Raw genomic sequence first — 23,428 nt, 5'->3', positions numbered from 1 at the left:
GTATATATGTGTAGTATTGTCCAGTACTTGACTCTAGTGTTGTGATAGTGTAGTAACAAGTATATATGTGTAGTATTGTTCAGTACTTGACTCTGGTGTTGTGATAGTGTAGTAACAAGTATATATGTGTAGTATTGTCCAGTACTTGACTCTGGTATTGTGATAGTGTAGTAACAAGTGTATATGTGTAGTATTGTCCAGTACTTGACTCTGGTGTTGTGATAGTGTAGTAACAAGTGTATATGTGTAGTATTGTACAGTACTTGACTCTGGTGTTGTAGTATTTACAGACCACATGACTCTTGACGAAGTCGTTACTGCTTTCATTTGTTTTTATATTTAAAATATGTCCAAACGTCACCTTTAAAAGCTGCTGGAGTCACTGTATCCTCTCGTCCTCAGTCAACGCTGGGATTTCAATGTTCATTTAGCTAAACAGGACTCAATGACGTAATGACCGGAAGTGTAATTCCAACATGACAGTAGTCTTGTTTTTTTTAACTAATATAAAATATTTATTAGCGTTGACGGTACAGTTGTAATTATTAAACGATACGATATATATTGAGATACTGTTGGAACAAGTATATATTTATAATATTGTCCAGTACTTGACTCTGGTGTTGTAGTATTTACAGACCACATGACTCTTGACGAAGTCGTAACTGCTTTCATTTGTTTTCAAACCAAAATATGTCCAAACATCAGCTTTAAAAGCTGCTGGAGTCACTGTATCCTCTCGTCCTCAGTCATCACCAAGATCCTGCAGGATGTCATTGTTCCTGTAGCTGCGACATCCTGCAACTAAACTCCTAAAGCCCAGTAACTCCTGAATTATTGCTGCCATATAAAGAAACACTCCCTGAAAGCAGAAAATGAGAACCTCCTCAAAATCAGTAAACACAGCTGCATGAGTTCACTGAGGGGGTGTGAGATGAAGACAACAGTGAAGTTGATTAACTGCAGACCCTGAAATCAAATCTTGAAATATGAGAGAAAAAAAAACTTTCATAAATTCTATGGAAATAAAATGGAATCAAAGCCTTGTAAAGTATAGTATTACGGTCCGACACCGTCTTGAAATCTGATCCTCGGGACTGAAACAATCTGGGGTAACTAAGGCAGGATCATTTAAGACGGGGTGTCTGGTCAGACCGACAACTGTCTTCACGGCTAAATATACGAAGAGAAGAATGCACCGAGGCCTCCTTGGATCTTCTCTGGTTGAAACCATGGATGACTTCAACTGGACTCATGGTGTAGAAAACTGTTACTAGAAAGTGTTGCGCAACATTTTCACATCATTATGAGGTTTTCAAAGGTTTATTTTAGAGCACAAAATCCAAACCAGGGTTTGCCCTTTGACCTCAGTGTTTTGTTTTCAGCTGCGAACTTGATCCCGTCACACTGGGGGTCAACGATGTGGAAAACGCCCATTTCCACAGCGGCGTGGGCTCTCTGGACATTCCAGGGCGCTTAATGTGTCCCGACCAGCGGAATAGTGTTGGCGTTACGTCAGCCCCGGCTGCCGGTACCAGATAGAGGCGGCACCGGTCCTGCTGGTCCTCGCACACTTCCTCCGCTTCCTGGTCACATGATTGTTCCAGCGCCGTCTGTCGCTGCTCCTCGCCATCGTTTGAAAAGAATCGTTTAATCTTGGAAGGCGTGGGCGCCGGATCGGGTCTTTTTTTTGGGAAGGTTCAAATGGAGTTTGACGGCACATACCTCTGCCAAGGAGTCCATTTTGTAGTTTATAAATCGGTGAAACTAATTCAGTGATTCGAGAAATCTGTTTAATCTCTTTAACGTAGCGACCCTAAAACACAGTCACATGATACGTGTGTGACTCTCGCTCGGTTCTGCCGCGCTCAGCAGCAGTGAGAGGCCATACAAGTGGATGAAGAATCCTTCAAAAACATTCCTAGATCCAGATGAACTCAATTATATGGCAAAAATCAACTTATTCCATCATCATTTCCTGGAAATATGGAAGTATATTAGTGTAATAGAAATATTGAGTGGTTGTATTTTACATTACAAATGTTTTTTTAAAGCATTTCATTGTTTTTTTTAAATAATCTTATTCAATTATTTATCTATTGAAAGGTTGAATATGTTTTTGTTTTAGCAATGTCATTTAATAATGGTAATTTTCTTTTAAATAATTATTTTAACATAGCATTTGATGTTTTTAATTCCAATAATTCAAAAATAAATGTTCTGAATTCAACATTTTTGAATTCGTAGCCTTTTAAATTCAAAAGAAAAAAGGCTGGTGTAAGAGTGTCACCAGACAGAACCAATAGAGTACCGAGCTACTTGATCCAACGGTCATGTGATCGTCCGTGGGTCGCGTGATTGGCTCATGTTCAATCAAGTAGCTCGAGGTGCAATTTTTTTTTATTTTTATAAATTCACTTATTAAAAAGAAATTCAACCTTTCAATAAACAAGTTATTGAATTCAAAGTTTAAATATTTGAAATTCAATATTGTGAAAACACTGATATACTTCCATATGGAAACTACATTAACAAACCTAATGAATCTTTTGAGGTATTTTTCTAACAGACGGATGAACTACAACACAAACATAACCTCCTTGGCAGAGGTAACAACCGCTCGTGACCGTATAAGGACATAAATCCACGAGGAGAAGTTTTAACACTAGATCATAGAAATCGAATCATGACATGAACTTCCTCCAGACATCAACGCTCAGGCCCGCCGGCTGCAGAAGAGTCGCTCGCGGGTGGCGTCCCTCTTCGTGGACGGCAGCCGGGACGACGTGGACGGACTGGGCATCTGGAGGAGCCTGAGCGAGATGGACCTGCTGACCATGGGCAAGGAGGCCGGCCGGGTCCACCAGAGCGCCCTCAAGGAGGACCCGGAGGCCGAGGCGGACAAGGAGGTGCTGCGCCTGGGCGTCATGGAGAAGGAGGAGACGGAGAGCAGCGACGACAACACCACCCAGTACTCCATCCACCCGCCCTTCGACTTCCCCTACTTCCTGCTGCTGCACGGCTTCAACCACAGACAGGTGGGTGACCCCGTCATTTTGAACACCTGAGGATATTGAACGGACCTAGAAATAAGGTTAAACAGAATGTTGGACTGAAGCTGATTCCCAGTAGCATAGGGCGAGAGGCAGGGAACACCCTGGACAGGACGCCAGTCTGTCGCAGGGCACACAAAGTAAATAATACTGTATTGAAATGACATGTCTATGTTGCCTTGTGATTGGTTGGCTGGGCGGCAAAGCATTATTGGAGCTGTTGAGGGGGATGGTGGGTTCTTGAGATACTGTAGTAACACGTATATATGTGTAGTATTGTCCAGTACTTGATTTTGGTGTTGTGATAGTGTAGTAACAAGTATATGTGTGTAGTATTGTCCAGTACTTGACTCTGGTGTTGTGATAGTGTAGTAACAAGTATATATGTGTAGTATTGTCCAGTACTTGACTCTGGTGTTGTGATAGTGTAGTAACAAGTATATACTATATGTGTAGTATTGTCCAGTACTTGACTCTGGTGTTGTGATAGTGTAGTAACAAGTATATATGTGTAGTATTGTCCAGTACTTGACTCTGGTGTTGTGATAGTGTAGTAACAAGTATATATGTGTAGTATTGTCCAGTACTTGACTCTGGTGTTGTAATAGTGTAGTAACAAGTATATATGTGTAGTATTGTCCAGTACTTGACTCTGGTGTTGTGATAGTGTAGTAACAAGTATATATGTGTAGTATTGTCCAGTACTTGACTCTGGTGTTGTAATAGTGTAGTAACAAGTATATATGTGTAGTATTGTCCAGTACTTGACTCTGGTGTTGTGATAGTGTAGTAACAAGTATATATGTGTAGTATTGTCCAGTACTTGACTCTGGTTTTGTGATAGTGTAGTAACAAGTATATATGTGTAGTATTGTCCAGTACTTGACTCTGGTGTTGTGATAGTGTATTAACAAGGATATACGTGTAGTAGTGTCCAGTACTTGACTCTGGTGTTGTGATAGTGTAGTAACAAGGATATACGTGTAGTAGTGTCCAGTACTTGACTCTGGTGTTGTGATAGTGTAGTAACAAGTATATACGTGTAGTATTGTCGAGTACTTGACTCTGGTGTTGTAGTATTTACAGACCACATGACTCTTGACGAAGTCGTAACTGATTTCATTTGTTTTCAAACCAAAATATTGTCCAAACCTCAGCTTTAAAGGCTGCTGGACTCACTGTATCCTCTTGTCCTCAGTCATCACTGTATCCTCTCGTCCTCAATCATCACTGTATCCTCTCGTCCTCAGTCATCGCCAGACTCTTGCAGGATTTCATTCTTCCTTTATCTGCAACATCCTAAAACTAAACTAAGCCCCAAAACTTTATTGCTGCAATTTAAATTCAAGTTCAAAGGTTAAGGTAAAGGTAAAGGTTAGAATAGAAAACAAGATAAATATTAAATATAACAAATGTAAGATTTTGGAATCTTGTATTTATACAAAAGAAAAGAAAATCTGGTTGTTTTTTTTAAATCTTGAAAATGTCAAAAGATTACTTTAGTTTTATTATTAAAGAGTTTTAAGAATCTTCCATCATGACACACGGACCACAGGAACGTTATCACAACAGTGGAATTTACTAATCAAAACACAGTTTGATATCATAGTGTTTGTTCCAAGAAGTACTTGTGTGTCCCTGTGTAGATCTGATGCAACATGACGCGTCTGGATGGCATGTTACAACAAACGACGTACACACTTGAAACTATAACGTTTTTAAGTTTTTAGGGGTGAAGTCGGCTTTTGAAATGTCATATATATTTTTTATTCTCCCCGTGTTGCGTGGGTTTACTCCGGACACTCCGGTTTCCTCCCACAGTCCAAAAACATACAGAGGTTGATTGAGAATTTGGGGAAATTGTCCGTCGGTATGAGTGTGTATGTGAATGGTTGTGTGTCTTTGTGTGTCCTGAGACAGACTGGCGTCCTGTCCAGGGTGTCCCCTGCCTCTCGCCCTATGACACTGGGATAGACATTTTTGGGAATTTCAGATGGTAAAAAAAATGTTGTTGCAGATTTTGAAGCTGATGTTTGGACATATTTTGGTTTGAAAACTAATGAAAGCAGTTACAACTGAGGACGAGAGGATACAGTGAGTCCAGCAACTTTAAAAGCTGATGTTTGGACATATTTTGGTTTGAAAACTAATGAAAGCAGTTACAACTAAGGACGAGAGGATACAGTGAGTCCAGCATCTTTTAAAGCTGATATTTGGACATATTTTGGTTTGAAAACTAATGAAAGCAGTTACAACTGAGGACGAGAGGATACAGTGAGTCCAGCAGCTTTAAAAGCTGATGTTTGGACATATTTTGGTTTGAAAACAAATGAAAGCAGTTACGACTGAGGACGAGAGGATACAGTGAGTCCAGCAGCTTTAAAAGCTGATGTTTGGACATATTTTGGTTTGAAAACTAATGAAAGCAGTTACAACTGAGGACGAGAGGATACAGTGAGTCCAGCAGCTTTTAAAGCTGATGTTTGGACATATTTTGGTTTGAAAACTAATGAAAGCAGTTACAACTGAGGACGAGAGGATACAGTGAGTCCAGCAGCTTTTAAAGCTGATGTTTGGACATATTTTGGTTTGAAAACTAATGAAAGCAGTTACAACTGAGGATGAGAGGATACAGTGAGTCCAGCAGCTTTTAAAGCTGATGTTTGGACATATTTTGGTTTAAAAACTAATGAAAGTAGTTACAACTGAGGATGAGAGGATACAGTGATTCCAGCATCTTTTAAAGCTGATATTTGGACATATTTTGGTTTGAAAACTAATGAAAGCAGTTACAACTGAGGACGAGAGGATACAGTGAGTCCAGCATCTTTTAAAGCTGATGTTTGGACATATTTTGGTTTGAAAACAAATGAAAGCAGTTACAACTGAGGACGAGAGGATACAGTGAGTCCAGCAGCTTTAAAAGCTGATGTTTGGACATATTTTGGTTTGAAAACAAATGAAAGCAGTTACAACTGAGGACAAGAGGATACAGTGACTCCAGCAGCTTTAAAAGCTGATGTTTGGACATATTTTGGTTTGAAAACTAATGAAAGCAGTTACAACTGAGGACGAGAGGATACAGTGAGTCCAGCAGCTTTAAAAGCTGATGTTTGGACATATTTTGGTTTGAAAACTAATGAAAGCAGTTACAACTGAGGACGAGAGGATACAGTGACTGCAGCAGCTTTAAAAGCTGATGTTTGGACATATTTTGGTTTGAAAACTAATGAAAGCAGTTACAACTGAGGACGAGAGGATACAGTGACTCCAGCAGCTTTAAAAGCTGATGTTTGGACATATTTTGGTTTGAAAACAAATGAAAGCAGTTACAACTGAGGACGAGAGGATACAGTGAGTCCAGCAGCTTTAAAAGCTGATGTTTGGACATATTTTGGTTTGAAAACAAATGAAAGCAGTTACAACTGAGGACGAGAGGATACAGTGAGTCCGGCATCTTTTAAAGCTGATGTTTGGACATATTTTGGGGGATTTCAGGTGATGAAAAAATGTTGTTTTTGCCAAGCTATGAAAAAAATAGTGTAGTACAGGAAGTGTGTTGAGGTCAGATACACAACCCGGGCCTTCAGGGTTGAAATTATTTGAAATGAAAAAGTGGGTTGAAGCCAACGGACCACGCTGGAAACTTCTTCTGACAAAGGACCTCCTGTTACCTTCAAGGACACATTGAGCTCGAGTCCAGAGCTCGAGCGGCAGCTGCAGCTCCACTGTTTTTGTTTTTCTTTCCTCGGAGAGTCGGGCCGAGAAAACATTTGGACGCTCCCTCCGTCGGAATGATGAGCCGGAGGAGTCGGAGGTGGTACCAGGAGGGACTCGGGTTTATAGGGAGTCACAGAAGAGACGAGGTGATAACCAGGGGAACCAGACGTGCTCGAGCTCAGCGGTTCATCCTCCTGCTTAGATAATAGAGATAATGCTGATTAAAGACTATTCCTGGAGAGAATCAACTCTGGCGTGACTCGGGCTGAAACGTGAAGCGCTTCGTTTACGAGCCGGTTTCGTTCTCCGGTGGTTCCGGGAAGTTCTGTGGGTCGCTCTGCCGGCGCTGTTGTTGCTGAGCGAGCAGCACCGGCCTAATCTCACCCGGCGACGAGAGGTCAACCAGGAGCCGAACGACACCAGTTATTATTTACTCCTCAGTTCGAGTCCAAGAAATGTGTGGTTTAGACGAGTCATAAAAAATAGGGTTTGTTGGTGAGATTTTTTTTAAAGTCTAAACTATGATTAAATTGTTTTTTAGGATGTTTACTTCAACAGTTGTTCTTTAGAGAAAATGTGTTTATTTTTATGAAAAGATAAGTTTGAAGTTTAGGCAGTAATTTAAACGTAGTGAGACTTTTTCACTGTTTCTTTTAATAGAAATATAGTTAAATAAAGTGTATTATTACTATTATTAGCCACGTTTTTTACCTTATATTATAATTATTTAATTTGATTTCATTTTACGAACAAATGACATTTTCAACATTAAATCCTTCTTGGAGAATGTTCGGACAGGACCAGTTTCAAGAACATATAAAATGTGAAGAAAAGGTTTCAGATTAATTTCAAGTTAAAATCAATTATTTATTTAATCTCAAAGCTTTTTCTCGGATTCTGATTTTACTACTAGGGTTATAGACGTTTATAAAAATTGTTAAAAAATGTTTTTAACGCAAGTAATTTAGTCTCTTTTTACAAGATTAGTTCGTCTAGTTTGACGCAGTTATTTCAAAGTAGTGTGGAATTAATGGAAAAAATCAACACAGAAAATCTCTGAAATATATTTAATAATCTGACTCAAAAATTAAACTAAAAAATGAGGGTTTGATTTTGCGAGTAACATTTTCAAAGGCATTTTAATACTTAAAAAACCAAATGTCATTGTTATAATATCACTGAGCAGAGTTCTCTAGTCTGTCACTCGAGAGCCAAAACAGCTGAAATTCCCACGATGACAGTGAACGCATCGCTGCAGCTGCTCCGTGTTGTTGACTAAACATTGGTCAACAAACACGATCTTGAGGACATCACGGCTGATCTGAGGGTCAAGAGGTCGGCTCAGAGGTCGCTTTAAGTAATAGGATCTACGGCGGCCGTCGCCATCAGACCGAGCTAATCGCTTCCATTCCTGGTCCACCTTTCGCTTGATCCTCCTGATCGACGAGGCTCCTCTGATCCCTTACGTAAGAGAGTCACTGATGCAGACCTGATCCAGGACCTTCTCTGCAGTGCTGTGAGAAAATAGAGCTAAGCTAAAGGAACCATGATATCCGGCGGTGTCTGAGGACGAGAGGATACAGTGAGTCCAGCAGCTTTTAAAGCTGATGTTTGGACATATTTTGGTTTGAAAACAAATGAAAGCAGTTACAACTGAGGACGAGAGGATACAGTGACTCCGGCAGCTTTTAAAGCTGATGTTTGGACATATTTTGGTTTGAAAACAAATTAAAGCAGTTACAACTGAGGACGAGAGGATACAGTGATGACTGAGGACGAGAGGATACAGTGACTCCAGCAGCTTTTAAAGCTGATGTTTGGACATATTTTGGTTTGAAAACAAATTAAAGCAGTTACAACACCAGAGTCAAGTACTGGACAATACTACACATATATACTTGTCACTACAGTATCAGTATATACAACTGAGGACGAGAGGATACAGTGATGACTGAGGACGAGAGGATACAGTGACTCCAGCAGCTTTTAAAGCTGATGTTTGGACATATTTTGGTTTGAAAACAAATTAAAGCAGTTACAACTGAGGACGAGAGGATACAGTGATGACTGAGGACGAGAGGATACAGTGACTCCAGCAGCTTTTAAAGCTGATGTTTGGACATATTTTGGTTTGAAAACAAATTAAAGCAGTTACAACTGAGGACGAGAGGATACAGTGATGACTGAGGACGAGAGGATACAGTGACTCCAGCAGCTTTTAAAGCTGATGTTTGGACATCTTTTGGTTTGAAAACAAATTAAAGCAGTTACAACTGAGGACGAGAGGATACAGTGACTCCAGCAGCTTTTAAAGCTGATGTTTGGACATATTTTGGTTTGAAAACAAATTAAAGCAGACTGAGGATGAGATGATACAGTGATGACTGAGGACGAGAGGATACAGTGACTCCAGCAGCTTTTAAAGCTGATGTTTGGACATATTTTTGGTTTGAAAACAAATGAAAGCAGTTACAACTGAGGACGAGAGGATACAGTGACTCCAGCAGCTTTTAAAGCTGATGTTTGGACATATTTTGGTTTGAAAACAAATGAAAGCAGTGATGACTGAGGACGAGAGGATACAGTGACTCCAGCAGCTTTTAAAGCTGATGTTTGGAAATATTTTGGTTTGAAAACAAATTAAAGCAGTTACAACTGAGGATGAGAGGATACAGTGAGTCCAGCAGCTTTTAAAGCTGATGTTTGGACATATTTTGGCTTGAAAACCGTTACAACTGAGGATGAGAGGATACAGTGACTCCAGAACTTTTTGGTTTGAAAACAAATGAAAGTAGTTACGACTTCGTCAAGAGTCATGTGGTCTGTAAATACTACAACACCAGAGTCAAGTACTGGACAATACTACACATATATACTTGTTACTACAGTATCAGTATATACAACTGAGGACGAGAGGATACAGTGATGACTGAGGACGAGAGGATACAGTGACTCCAGCAGCTTTTAAAGCTGATGTTTGGACATATTTTGGTTTGAAAACAAATTAAAGCAGTTACAACTGAGGACGAGAGGATACAGTGATGACTGAGGACGAGAGGATACAGTGACTCCAGCAGCTTTTAAAGCTGATGTTTGGACATATTTTGGCTTGAAAACCGTTACAACTGAGGATGAGAGGATACAGTGACTCCAGAAGCTTTTAAAGCTGATGTTTGGACATCTTTTGGTTTGAAAACAAATTAAAGCAGTTACAACTGAGGACGAGAGGATACAGTGACTCCAGCAGCTTTTAAAGCTGATGTTTGGACATATTTTGGCTTGAAAACCGTTACAACTGAGGATGAGAGGATACAGTGACTCCAGAAGCTTTTAAAGCTGATGTTTGGACATCTTTTGGTTTGAAAACAAATTAAAGCAGTTACAACTGAGGACGAGAGGATACAGTGACTCCAGCAGCTTTTAAAGCTGATGTTTGGACATATTTTGGCTTGAAAACCGTTACAACTGAGGATGAGATGATACAGTGATGACTGAGGACGAGAGGATACAGTGACTCCAGCAGCTTTTAAAGCTGATGTTTGGACATATTTTGGTTTGAAAACAAATGAAAGCAGTGATGACTGAGGACGAGAGGATACAGTGACTCCAGCAGCTTTTAAAGCTGATGTTTGGAAATATTTTGGTTTGAAAACAAATTAAAGCAGTTACAACTGAGGACGAGAGGATACAGTGAGTCCAGCAGCTTTTAAAGCTGATGTTTGGACATATTTTGGCATGAAAACCGTTACAACTGAGGATGAGAGGATACAGTGACTCCAGAACTTTTTGGTTTGAAAACAAATGAAAGTAGTTACGACTTCGTCAAGAGTCATGTGGTCTGTAAATACTACAACACCAGAGTCAAGTACTGGACAATACTACACGTATATACTTGTTACTACAGTATCAGTATATATTGTATCCTTGTATCGTGACGCCAACACACTCACGCTGATCTCACGCTCTTCTGGCAGGACTTCGTCATCTATCTCATGAGCGGCACGACCACCATCCTGGGCTGCTGCAGGGAACACTCCACCGGAGAGGACGAGGAGAGGTTAAAGGTCGACGTCCTGCTCTTCGCGCCGGACGTGCTCCCCCAGCACTGCTGCGTGAGGCGCCTCGACCAGTCGTCGGGCGAGCTGAAGAAAACGCTGACCCTGCTGAAGCCGCTCCACGGCGCCCCCGTGACCCGCAACGGCCTGTTGCTCAAGGACGAGGTGGAGCTGAACCCGGGGGACCTGGTGGGCCTGGGCAGCCACTACCTGTTCATGTTCAAGGACCCCACCTGCCCGCCCGGGTCCACCCACGCCCCGCCCTGGATGACCCGACTCTGCCCGACCTCGGAGCTCAAGGAGCCGTCCTGCCTGTCGTGCGGCAGCGCCGTCAAGAAGGTCAGGAGGAAGGCGGGTCGTCCTCGCTGGAGGGACCTGGAGGGAACCGAGGCCTCGCTGAGCTACCGGCTGGACCAGGAGGAGAGAGTCCTGGAGCAGATCTTGGCCTCGGCGGACCCCTGCGGCGACGCGCCGAAGCTGGCGCCGGCGTTCCTGCTCAGCCTCTGCATCCAACACTCGGTGTCCACGTTCGATCCGAGTCACTTCAGGCAGTCGCTGCTGCAGATCGCCAGTCGAGTCCAGCAGCTGGTGTGGGTGAGTGTGTGTGTGTGTGTGTGTGTGTGTGTGTGTGGGCGTGTGTGTCGAATGTTGTGTTACTGTGGGGCTTTGTCAAGTTATGTTACATTTCAGATGTTGAAACTGTTTTAAAATTCAATTTTTGTCAATAATTTAATTCAATATATTCAATATAATAATTTTAAAAATGGGACTGATTTCTAGTCTTTCAAGACTGTATTGTAGTCTCTCATTACCATTTTCTAGTCGTTCAAGACTGTTTTCTAGTCTTTCAAAACTGATTTATAGTCTTTCAAAACTGATTTTTAGTCTTTCAAGACTGTTTTCTAGTCTTTCAAAACTGATTTATAGTCTTTTAAGACGGATTTCTAGTCTTTCAAAACTGATTTTTAGTCTTTCAAGACTGTTTTCTAGTCTATCAAAACTGATTTTTAGTCTTTCAAGACTGTTTTCTAGTCTATCAAAACTGATTTTTAGTCTTTCAAGACTGTTTTCTAGTCTATCAAAACTGATTTTTAGTCTTTCAAGACTGTTTTCTAGTCTTTCAAAACTGATTTTTAGTCTTCCAAGACTGTTTTCTAGTCTTTCAAAACTGATTTTTAGTCTTTCAAGACTGTTTTCTAGTCTTTCAAAACTGATTTTTAGTCTTTCAAGACTGTTTTCTAGTCTTTCAAAACTGATTTTTAGTCTTTCAAGACTGTTTTCTAGTCTTTCAAAACTGATTTTTAGTCTTTCAAGACTGTTTTCTAGTCTTTCAAAACTGATTTCTAGTCTTTCGAGACGGATTTCTAGTCTTTAAAGACTGTTTTCTAGTCTTTCAAGACTGATTTATAGTCTCTCATTACCCTTTGCTAGTTTTTCAATACTGTTTCCTAGTCTCTCATTACCCTTTCTAGTCTTTCAAGAATGATTTCTAGTCTTTCTTTAGACTTTTCTAGTCTCTCATTACCTCTCTCTCAATATTATTATTTTCACAAACAAAACATTTTACACATAGCATTTGATAAACTTCTTTCAATAATTGAAAAATAAAACTTGTAAATGTATTTATTCTTTATTCTTACCCTTTTAAGTTCAATACAAAAATGCTATGAAAGTGCCAGCAGACAATACCAATAGAGCCCTGAGCTACTCGATCAAACTTAAAGCCAATCATGGTGACACTATTATGCTTTTTTTATTATTGAATTTTAAATGCTATGAATTAAAAATGTATAATTTAGAAAGAATATTTTTGAATTATTTAAATGAGAATTTCAAACTCTATGTACAAAAGAAAATTCAAACATTTTCATGCAATTATTTAGAAACCTTTCCAGATTATTGAATACAATTGTTAAAAAAAAACACAATTCATCTTTGAATACAGATAGAAATGAGTGAAGCTCTTGTTTCTTTGTGTCTCAGGAGAAGACGAAGGAAGTGGCCGCCGCTCAGTCAGAGACGTGAGTCGACAAGAATGTACTTTCAAAGAGACGTCGCCACACACCTGGACTTCACAATAAAAGAGGAGCTCTCACTTCCTGTGTGTCCTCTCGAGTGCGACGCCATCATCGGTCCTCCGACTGTTTTCATTCACGGATCTATCGACGTGTTTCACTGACATCGCAATATTATCTGGTTGAATTTTTTGTTTAAAAAAATAATTAGGTTAAATAATATCCATATTTAAAGGTTAAAATATAAGTTTTTTTTATAATTTAATTTTAATTAAGTTTATTAAAAATAAAAAAAAATTCGCAAGTAGAGTTTATTTCCGATCTTTCAATAAATTCATTAAATTAACTAAATTCAATCTATTTTAATTTGTAGTCTTTAGTGTATTTAGACATTACCAAAAGAGTACTGAGCTACTTGATTGTGTACTTCTTTGTCGTCATCATGATCGGCTGAAGATTGATCGGTAATCGTTTGGTAATGTCTTGTGATGCTATTAGACCATCAGGACCTTTTCATATTGAATTCAAAGGGCTAGGAATTTAAAAACAATACATTTAGAGCATTTTTAGTTGAATTATTGGAATTTAAATATAAAACTCTATGTGTAAAAATCATTAAACAATTCATTTTGAAAATACATATATATTTTTTAAATACAATATTTCAATAAACAAATTATTTAATTAATTTATAAAAAATATATATTAAAAAAAGAACATTTCAAATTGTTAAATGAGAAAAACGATTTAATATTTTCATATATTTACTTGTTTATTGAGCTTTTAAATGGAACATATTTTTTTGTTTTTTGTTAAACCAGGACTTCCAGTGACGCTGAGCCGGAGCGGTCCAGCAGCACGCAGGAGCTGATCTGGGGTCTGCAGCCCATGGTGCTGTGGATGTCCAACGCTATCGAACTGCTGCACTTCGTTCAGCACGAGGTGCCTCTTCTGCTTCCACGCCGGCCGGACCAGAAGGTCGAAGGTGAGACTTGACCGTTGCTTGTAATGCTTTAAAAAAACATTCACCACCATAATAAATGTCGTTTTTTTCCACTCGTCAGCCGCTCTGGACGCCGACATGTCGTCCACTCGGGTCGCCTGCGAGGAAGCCATGACGGTCCTGGAGGAGGTCATCATGTTCACCTTCCAGCAGACGGTCTACTACCTGACCAAGGTCACACACACACACTGACCTTGCAGACTGTTTCACACGTGAAACAGGAAATTGTGGCTGTGTAAACACACCGTATTCTGTTTTCATTGAGACAAAACACACAATAACAGAACGGGAACGCCGGCTTTATCTGCCTCGGTGTGTGAGATAGTCTTTTTTTTTTCCACCTCAGCATAAACAGTGTGGGAGTCGAACCAGAGACCGTGGTGTCGGGAGGGAAAACAAGGCAGGAATCTGAGTCTAGAGACTTGAAAAGGAAAAGGTTTAGGTCCGTGGAGTAGTTGAGGCGAGAGGTTCGTAGCCGATGACGTCGTCGGCTCGACACTCCAGGCAACATTTACGTGTCTGTGCCTCATAAAAGTGTGTCGTAAAAGTGTTTGTTCTCGTCACACCAGGACTGTTGAGAACACAAGTCACCATGTGTCGCGTCTTCACACACCAGAGCCACACAATCACCTCAAAACTATCTTTTTTGTTCTATTTAAACGTATTTTAATGTCTGAAGTATTTTGAAGAACATCTACCTTTAATGTCTGAAGTATTTTGAAGAACATCTACCTTTAATATCTGAAGTATTTTGAAGAACATCTACCTTTAATATCTGAAGTATTTTGAAGAACATCTACCTTTGATGTCTGAAGTATGTTGAAGAACATCTACCTTTGATGTCTGAAGTATGTTGAAGAACATCTACCTTTAAAGTCTGAAGTATTTTGAAGTACATCTACCTTTTAATATCTGAAGTATTTTGAAGAACATCTAACTTTAATATCTGAAGTATTTTGAAGAACATCTACGATTAATTTCTGAAGTATTTTGAAGAACATCTACCTTTAATGTCCGAAGTATTTTGAAGAACATCTACCTTTAATGTCTGAAGTATCTTGAAGAACATCTACCTTTATTATCTGAAGTATTTTGAAGAACACCTACCTTTAATATCTGAAGTATTTTGAAGAACATCTACCTTTAATATCTGAAGTATTTTGAAGAACATCTACATTTAATAATTGAAGTATCTTGAAGAACATCTACCTTTAATATCTGAAGTATTTTGAAGAACATCTACATTTAATAATTGAAGTATTTTGAAGAACATCTACCTTTAATATCTGAAGTATTTTGAAGAACATCTACATTTAATAATTGAAGTATCTTGAAGAACATCTACCTTTAATGTCCGAAGTATTTTGAAGAACATCTAACTTTAATGTCTGAAGTATCTTGAAGAACATCTACCTTTAATGTCCGAAGTATCTTGAAGAACAACTACCTTTAATGTCTGAAGTATCTTGAAGAACATCTACCTTTAATATCTGAAGTATCTTGAAGAACATCTACCTTTAATGTCTGAAGTATCTTGAAGAACATCTACCTTTAATGTCTGAAGTATCTTGAAGAACATCTACCTTTAATATCTGAAGTATCTTGAAGAACATCTACCTTTAATGTCTGAAGTATTTTGAAGAACATCTACCTTTAATGTCTGAAGTATCTTGAAGAACATCTACCTTTAATGTCTGAAGTATCTTGAAGAACATCTACCTTAAACAAACAGCAAGTGATTCAGTAAGAGAGAAGACCTTGAAGATCCAGCTGAGGAGTCTTCCTGGAGTGCGTCTGCATCTTCAGACATAGTTGTGTAACTTCTCAGGTGACAGAAGCAGATGTTGTGTGTGGAGGTCGTCACCTGTCGTCACCTCAGGTGTGTGTTTACGACCTCTGGTCAGGTGAGTCACCAGATGATGTCAGGTCTGGATCAGAGCAGGAAGTGTGTCAGAGGAGATAAGATGTTCTCTGAAGAACTGATGAGTCACTGTGTCGTCAATCATTTCAACATGGACGCCGTTAGATACACAATAAACATTTATTGATTTATTTGAATCATTCCTCAGGTCAACACAACTATACAACCTGTGTGTGTGTGTGCTCTAGATTAAGGTGTGTGTGTGTGTCTGTGTGTATATCCGGCTTGTGTGTATATGTTTGTTTATATCTCTGTGCTTGTGAATGTATGTGTGCTTGTGTGTATTTGTATCTGCTTATGTGCATTTGTGTGTATACGTGTGATTGTGTGTATATGTGCTTGTGTGTATTTATATGTATATATATATATATATGTGTGTGTGTTTATTTATGTGTGATTGTGCATGTATTCATAGGTGTGTCTGTGTGTTTATTTATGCTTGTGTGTATGTGTCCTTGTGTATATATGTGTTTGTGTCTAATGTTATTGTGTGTATGTTTGCTTGTTTATAAATGTGTTTATATGTATAGTGTGATTGTGTATATATGTGTTTATGTGTATAGTGTGATTGTGTATATATGTGTTTATGTGTATAGTGTGATTGTGTATATATGTGTTTATGTGTATAGTGTGATTGTGTATATATGTGTTTGTGTGTACAGTGTGATTGTGTATATATGTGTTTATATGTATAGTGTGATTGTGTATATATGTGTTTGTGTGTATAGTGTGATTGTGTATATATGTGTTTATGTGTATAGTGTGATTGTGTATATATGTGTTTATGTGTATAGTGTGATTGTGTATATATGTGTTTATGTGTATAGTGTGATTGTGTATATATGTGTTTATGTGTATAGTGTGATTGTGTATATATGTGTTTGTGTGTACAGTGTGATTGTGTATATATGTGTTTATATGTATAGTGTGATTGTGTATATATGTGTTTATGTGTGTAGTCTGATTGTGTATATATGTGTTTATGTGTATAGTGTGATTGTGTATATATGTGTTTATATGTATAGTGTGATTGTGTATATATGTGTTTGTGTGTATAGTGTGATTGTGTATATATGTGTTTATATGTATAGTGTGATTGTGTATATATGTGTTTGTGTGTATAGTGTGATTGTGTATATATGTGTTTATATGTATAGTGTGATTGTGTATATATGTGTTTATATGTATAGTGTGATTGTGTATATATGTGTTTATATGTATAGTGTGATTGTGTATATATGTGTTTATATGTATAGTGTGATTGTGTATATATGTGTTTGTGTGTATAGTGTGATTGTGTATATATGTGTTTATGTGTATAGTGTGATTGTGTATATGTGTTTATGTGTGATTGTGTATATATGTGTTTATGTGTACAGTGTGATTGTGTATATATTTGTTTGTGTGTACAGTGTGATTGTGTATTTATGTGTTTATATGTATAGTGTGATTGTGTATATATGTGTTTATGTGTATAGTGTGATTGTGTATATATGTGTTTGTGTGTACAGTGTGATTGTGTATATCAATGTGTATGTGTATAGTGTGATTGTGTATATATGTGTATGTGTATAGTGTGATTGTGTATATATGTGTTTATATGTATAGTGTGATTGTGTGTATATGTGTGTTTGTGTGTGTGTTTGCTTGTTTATAAATGTGCTTGTGTGTCTACTGTGTTTGTGTTTCTACACTGATTGTGTGTATGTGTGCTTGTTTATAAATGTTCTTGTGTGTCTAGTGTGATTGTGTGTATATGTGTACTTTTGTTTATATTTGTTTTGTGTATGTATGTGTGTATAGGCGTGTGTTGTTATGTCTATGTGTGTGTGTCTGCATGTTTGTGTCTGTATGGATGTATAAGCATGTGTGTTTGTGTGTATTTGTGTTTGTCACTAACTATTGTCTTCATTTATCAACACCTGGAGTGAGAACAGAAGCTCGAAGTGACTCTTGTGAGTCACAGAACACATGCTTGAACCGTTAGCAACACAATCTGTTAGTTCAATAGAAACACATGTGTGTGTAGGTGTGTGTAGGTGTGTGTAGGTGTGTGTAGGTCTGCACTCTCTGAGTGTTTTTACTCGTTCAAATACCACTAAATACATCTTCACTCAACCAGCTCTGACCAATAAACAAAGATCTCATTCCTTCGTTCGCGCAGGATTGTAGTCGACACCACAGTGTGTGTTTGTGTTGATGAAATCTGAAGTGTTACACTGTGATGACACTCTACACACTGACGCTAACACAACACAAACACAAGTGTGTTGACGCCTCAGTGTTTCTCTGCACAGAGCATGTACTCCATGCTGCCGGGGCTGCTGGACGGGAACCCCTTCTCAGAGAGCGGTCAGCTCCGCGCGCCGGACGGACTGAACGCGGTGCTGGAGGTCCTGAAGGGGGCGCTGAAGACCCTCACGGCCTTCCAGGTGCACCCCGACATCTGCCTGCAGCTCTCGGCCTACCTGTTCTTCTTCATCAACGCCTCGCTGTTCAACGCCCTCATGGAGAGAGGTGACTGACCACTGCAGACATGAGTAGTCCAACCAAGAGCAGGGAGTTGAGCTGAGGAACTCTGAACAGACATAACTAATTGAACCAGGATGATGGATTTGATCTTAAGAACTTTAAACAAGACATAACTAATCGAGCTAAGACGATGAATTTGATCTTAAGAATTTAAACAGGCATAACTAATCAAGCTAAGATGATGGATTTGATCTTAAGAACTTTAAACAGACATAACTAATTGAACCAGGATGATGGATTTGATCTTAAGAACTTAAACAAGACATAACTAATCGAGCTAAGACGATGAATTTGATCTTAAGAATTTAAACAGACATAACTAATCAAACTATGATGATGAATTTGATCTTAAGAAGTCTAAAAAGACATAACTAATCGAGCTAAGATGATGGAATTTAAACAGACATAACCAATCGAACCAGGATGATGAATTTGATTTTAAGACCCCTAAACAGACATAACTAATCAAACCAAGATGATGAATTTGATCTTAAGAAGTTTAGACAGACATAACTAATCAAGCTAAGATGATGGAATTTAAACAGACATAACTAATCGAGCTAAGGTGATGGATTTGATCTTCAGAACTTTAAACAGACATAACTAATTAAGGTAAGGTAAGGTAAGGTAAGGTAAAACTTTATTGATCCCTCAGGAGGTCTCCTTTGGGAAATTGTTTATTGAACCAGGATGATGGATTTGATCTTAAGAACTTTAAACAAGACATAACTAATCGAGCTAAGATGATGAATTTGATCTTAAGAACTCTGAACAGACATAACTAATCGAGCTAAGATGATGGAATTTAAACAGACTTAACTAATCGAACCAGGATGATGAATTTGATCTTAAGAACTTCAAACAGACATAACTAATCGAGCTAAGATGATGGATTTGACCTTAAGAACGTCAAACAGACATAACTTATCGAGCTAAGATGATGAATTTGATCTTAAGAACTCTGAACAGACATAACTAATCGAGCTAAGATGATGGAATTTAAACAGACATAACTAATCGAACCAGGATGATGAATTTGATCTTAAGAACTTCAAACAGACATAACTAATCGAGCTAAGATGATGGATTTGACCTTAAGAACGTCAAACAGACATAACTAATCGAGCTAAGATCATGAATGTGATCTTAAGAACTTCAAAAAGACATAACTAATCGAGCTAAGATGATGGAATTTAAACAGACATAACTAATCGAGCTAAGATGATGGAATTTAAACAGACATAACTAATCGAGCTACGATGAATAACGTTTGATCCGTCTGGTCCAGGGTCTGAGCCCGGCTTCTACCAGTGGTCCCGGGGGGTCCAGATCCGAGCCAACCTGGACCTGCTGCTGGACTGGATCCAGAGCATCAGTCTGGGAGACGTCGCCTCTGAATTCTTCCTCAAGCTCTCGGCCGCCGTCAACCTGCTGGCGACGCCCAGAGAGACTCTGCTGCAGGTGAGTGTGTGGCAGGAAGTCGTTACCGTGGTTACAAGCCTTTTATGGTCATAGTAGCTTTAGTGTGTCCTGGTGTGAGACTTTAGTGTGTGTTTCATCAGGAAAGAAGGTTTGATGCGTCACGTGGTTTACAACAAACACACTTTGACATCCCTGCTTTATCAACACAACCTGTGTGTTTGTGTTTTGTTTGTGTACCTGTGTGTATTTGTGTATTTTTGATTGTGCGGCTGCGTGTTTTTGTTAATGTACTTGTGTACTTTTTGTTTTTGGGCTTGTGTGTTTGTGCTCATTTATTTGTGTTTATGAATGTGTGTGTTTGTCTTTTGTGTATGTTTGTGTAATTGTGTGTTTGGATTTTGTGTATGTTTTTTGTGTACTTGTGTGTGTGTGTTTTTGTTTGTAGGCTTGTGTATTTGTGCTCATTTGTTTGTGTTTGTGTGTGTATTTTCATGTGCACTTGTGTCAACGTGTGTATCTTTGGATGTGTGTGTATTTGTTTATGTGTATGTTTTTTGCAGACGCATGTTTGTGTTTATGTGTTTGTGCTAATTTATTTGTGTTTATGAATGTGTGTGTTTGTCTTTTGTGTATGTTTGTGTAATTGTGTGTTTGGATTTTGTGTATGTTTTTTGTGTACTTGTGTGTGTGTATTTTTGTTTGTAGGATTGTGTATTTCTGCTCATTTGTTTGTGTTTGTGTGTGTATTTTCATGTGCACATGTGTCAATGTGTGTATCTTTGGATGTGTGTGTATTTGTTTATGTGTATGTTTTTTGCAGACGCATGTTTGTGTTTATGTGTTTGTGCTAATTTATTTGTGTTTATGAATGTGTGTGTTTGTCTTTTGTGTATGTTTGTGTAATTGTGTGTTTGGATTTTGTGTATGTTTTTTGTGTACTTGTGTGTGTGTATTTTTGTTTGTAGGCTTGTGTATTTGTGCTCATTTGTTTGTGTTTGTGTGTGTATTTTCATGTGCACATGTGTCAATGTGTGTATCTTTGGATGTGTGTGTATTTGTTTATGTGTATGTTTTTTGCAGACGCATGTTTGTGTTTATGTGTTTGTGCTAATTTATTTGTGTTTATGTATGTGTGTGTATTTTCTGTGCGCGTTTGTGTACTTGTGTGTGTTGATGTTTGTGTATGTGTATTTGTTTTTGGTCCATGTGTATTTGTGTGTTTGTTTTTTGTTTGTTTTTTGCAGCTGCATGTTTGTGTTTATGCATTTGTGTATGTATTTCTGTGCATGTGATTGTGTGTGTGTATTTTTGGATGTGTGTGTATTTGTGTATTTTTGTTTGTGCCGATGCATGTTTGTGTTTATATATTTGTGTAAGTGTGTATTTCTGTGCATGTGTTTGTGTGCAGGTGTGTGTGTGTGTATTTGTGTGTGTGTACGAGTGTTAGTGTGCAGGTGTGTGTGTGTGTATTTGTGTGTGTGTACGAGTGTTAGTGTGCAGGTGTGTGTGTGTGTCAAGGTCCAGTCCAGCCATAAAATAAACGAATCAACGTCCCATCAGATAAAAGTATTTCCTTGTTGTAATCATTTGACTGGTGTTGTGTACTTCACATCTGAGGTCAGGAAAGACAAACAAACAACAGAAGGTTACGCACTACTTTATCTACTTTAAACACATGTTCTTGGAGATCTTCTGTGTGTTTGTGGTCCTGGATCATCATGTCCTGGTCCAGCAGCACCTGCAGTGGTCTTGGCTCCTCCTCCATCGCTGCTCGACTGCTTGAGGTCACGTTGTGGCGAAGGCAGCGCGGCACACGCCCTTCACAGTCAGACGTCTTCACCAGAAGATCTGGACTTTGCAAGCGAAGCTCCTCGGAGGCACGGCTGTAATTTAGCGCCAGCCTCGTGGTCTGGATTCACAAAAGGTTATTTCGAGACGCTTTGTCGAGACACGACAACAGAAATGTTCCCGTCGGTGTGACGTGTGCTGTGAGCACGAGCAGGATCAACATTTAGACTGAGGTCGGTCTGTCGTCGCCAGGAACGTCTGGACCGTGAAACCCAGGAGATCCTGCTGCTCTTCCACCAGTTAACCCTGTAGTGACCTCCAAACCTTCGTAAAGAAACATTCGTTCAATCTGATCCATCGGCTCTGTTTCGATGAGTCGTGTCTGCTTGGAGTTGTTAAGATCACGATCATTATCTCAGTTTGACTATTCATGTCTGTTTAGACTTAGCAATGTTATTAAGTTGAAGCAACCGCTCGAGCTACAGTCGAAAAGACAAAAGAATGATTTGATAAATAGAAGTATTGACAACTTAATTTGGAAAAACAGACCAAGAACACGGATCATTTTTAACAGTTCTACAGCTATAATGTATTTTAAAATAAAAAATACCTGCTTATAATTGTAACAATTTCGGCGCTAAAAATGAAATCACTACCTTGGTTTGATTGGTCATGTCTGTTTAGACTATTGAATTGAATAAAGTTGGAATAATCTCAGTCAAAAGGTCAATATAATGTTCAATAAATCGAGATATAGAGGATTTAATTTGGAAAAAGAGACAAAAACACTGACTCACAGATGATTTTAAAATAATTCTAGAGCAAAAATTTCTGTTTTTAAATCTATTTTTAATAATTGTTGCATTTATCATGATCTTGGTTTGATTATTCATGTCTGTTTAGACTACTCAACATAAGAAAGTCAAAAAATCTCAGTCAAAAATTCAATATAAAGTTGAATAAATGGAGATATAGACAATTTAATCAGGGAAAAGCAACAGAAACACTGACTCACAAAATCGTTTTTAATAATTATTGCACTTATCAGGATCTTGGTTTGATTATTCATGTCTTTCTGTTCAGTTTACTATTTGTTTTTACATTTAAACAGTCAAACCCTGCAGAGATGTTGAATAACTGCAGATATTCTCAACTAAAAATAGATAATAATAATAAAAACACATATTTTAACACGTCTAGTAATTAAAAATAACTCCTGGATTGAACGACGGTCATAAAAGAGATGAACATGTTCGGACAGGAAGACTCTGGAGTGTTGATGACAGAGCGAGGGATGAAGGTGGTCTTGATGATGGATGTGGTTCTTCTCTGCAGGCGACCTGGACCTCGCTGAGGAGCGAGTTCTCGGCCCTCAACCCGGCTCAGCTGCACCACATGCTGAGGGCGTACGGCTCCGGCAAGACCTGTCCCGGCGGGTGGAGTCCGGCGCCGGAGGAGGTCAAGGACGCGTTCAGGACGGGTGAGCTAATGATTACTTTATAACCAGTGAACGTGACACGATGAGAAAACGTCGTTCTTCTCCACGATTCTTCTTTGTCATCAGAGCAGCAATCAAACACACTATTTATAAAAATAAGAATAAAAAATATAAAGAAATGGTTTACTTGCTAAGTTAACATAAAAGTATTTTGCTAGCTCAAATAAATTGTTTACTTGCTAGCTTAACATAATATAATTTTGCTAGCTCAAATAAATTGTATACTTGCTAGCTTAACATAATAGCATTTTTCTAGTTCAAATAAATTGTTTACTTGCTAGCTTAACATAATATCATTTTGCTAGCTCAAATTAATTGTATACTTGCTAGCTTAACATAATAGCATTTTGCTAGCTCAAATTAATTGTATACTTGCTAGCTTAACATAATATAATTTTGCTAGCTCAAATTAATTGTATAC

General features: G+C 38.5%; 1 protein-coding gene across 1 annotated transcript in view; it reads left to right on the top strand.

Moving 5' to 3' along the window:
* radil2a (Ras association and DIL domains 2a) overlaps positions 1-23,428 on the top strand; it is a 35,603-nt gene that overhangs the window by 5,065 nt on the left and 7,110 nt on the right. Inside the window, exons 4-11 of the mRNA XM_087809431.1 lie at positions 2,707-3,038; positions 10,748-11,422; positions 12,812-12,849; positions 13,665-13,828; positions 13,908-14,020; positions 18,065-18,284; positions 19,588-19,760; positions 22,845-22,989. Coding sequence (XP_087665557.1) covers positions 2,707-3,038; positions 10,748-11,422; positions 12,812-12,849; positions 13,665-13,828; positions 13,908-14,020; positions 18,065-18,284; positions 19,588-19,760; positions 22,845-22,989 — 1,860 coding nt within the window. The remainder of the gene's footprint in view (positions 1-2,706; positions 3,039-10,747; positions 11,423-12,811; positions 12,850-13,664; positions 13,829-13,907; positions 14,021-18,064; positions 18,285-19,587; positions 19,761-22,844; positions 22,990-23,428) is intronic.

This window comes from Callionymus lyra, chromosome 15 (genome assembly GCF_982586985.1).
Source record: "Callionymus lyra chromosome 15, fCalLyr1.hap1.1, whole genome shotgun sequence".
Classification (NCBI taxonomy): Eukaryota; Metazoa; Chordata; class Actinopteri; order Syngnathiformes; family Callionymidae; genus Callionymus; species Callionymus lyra.
The sequence above is the reverse complement of the archived record's forward strand: the minus strand, read 5'-3'. Positions and strand labels throughout refer to the sequence as shown.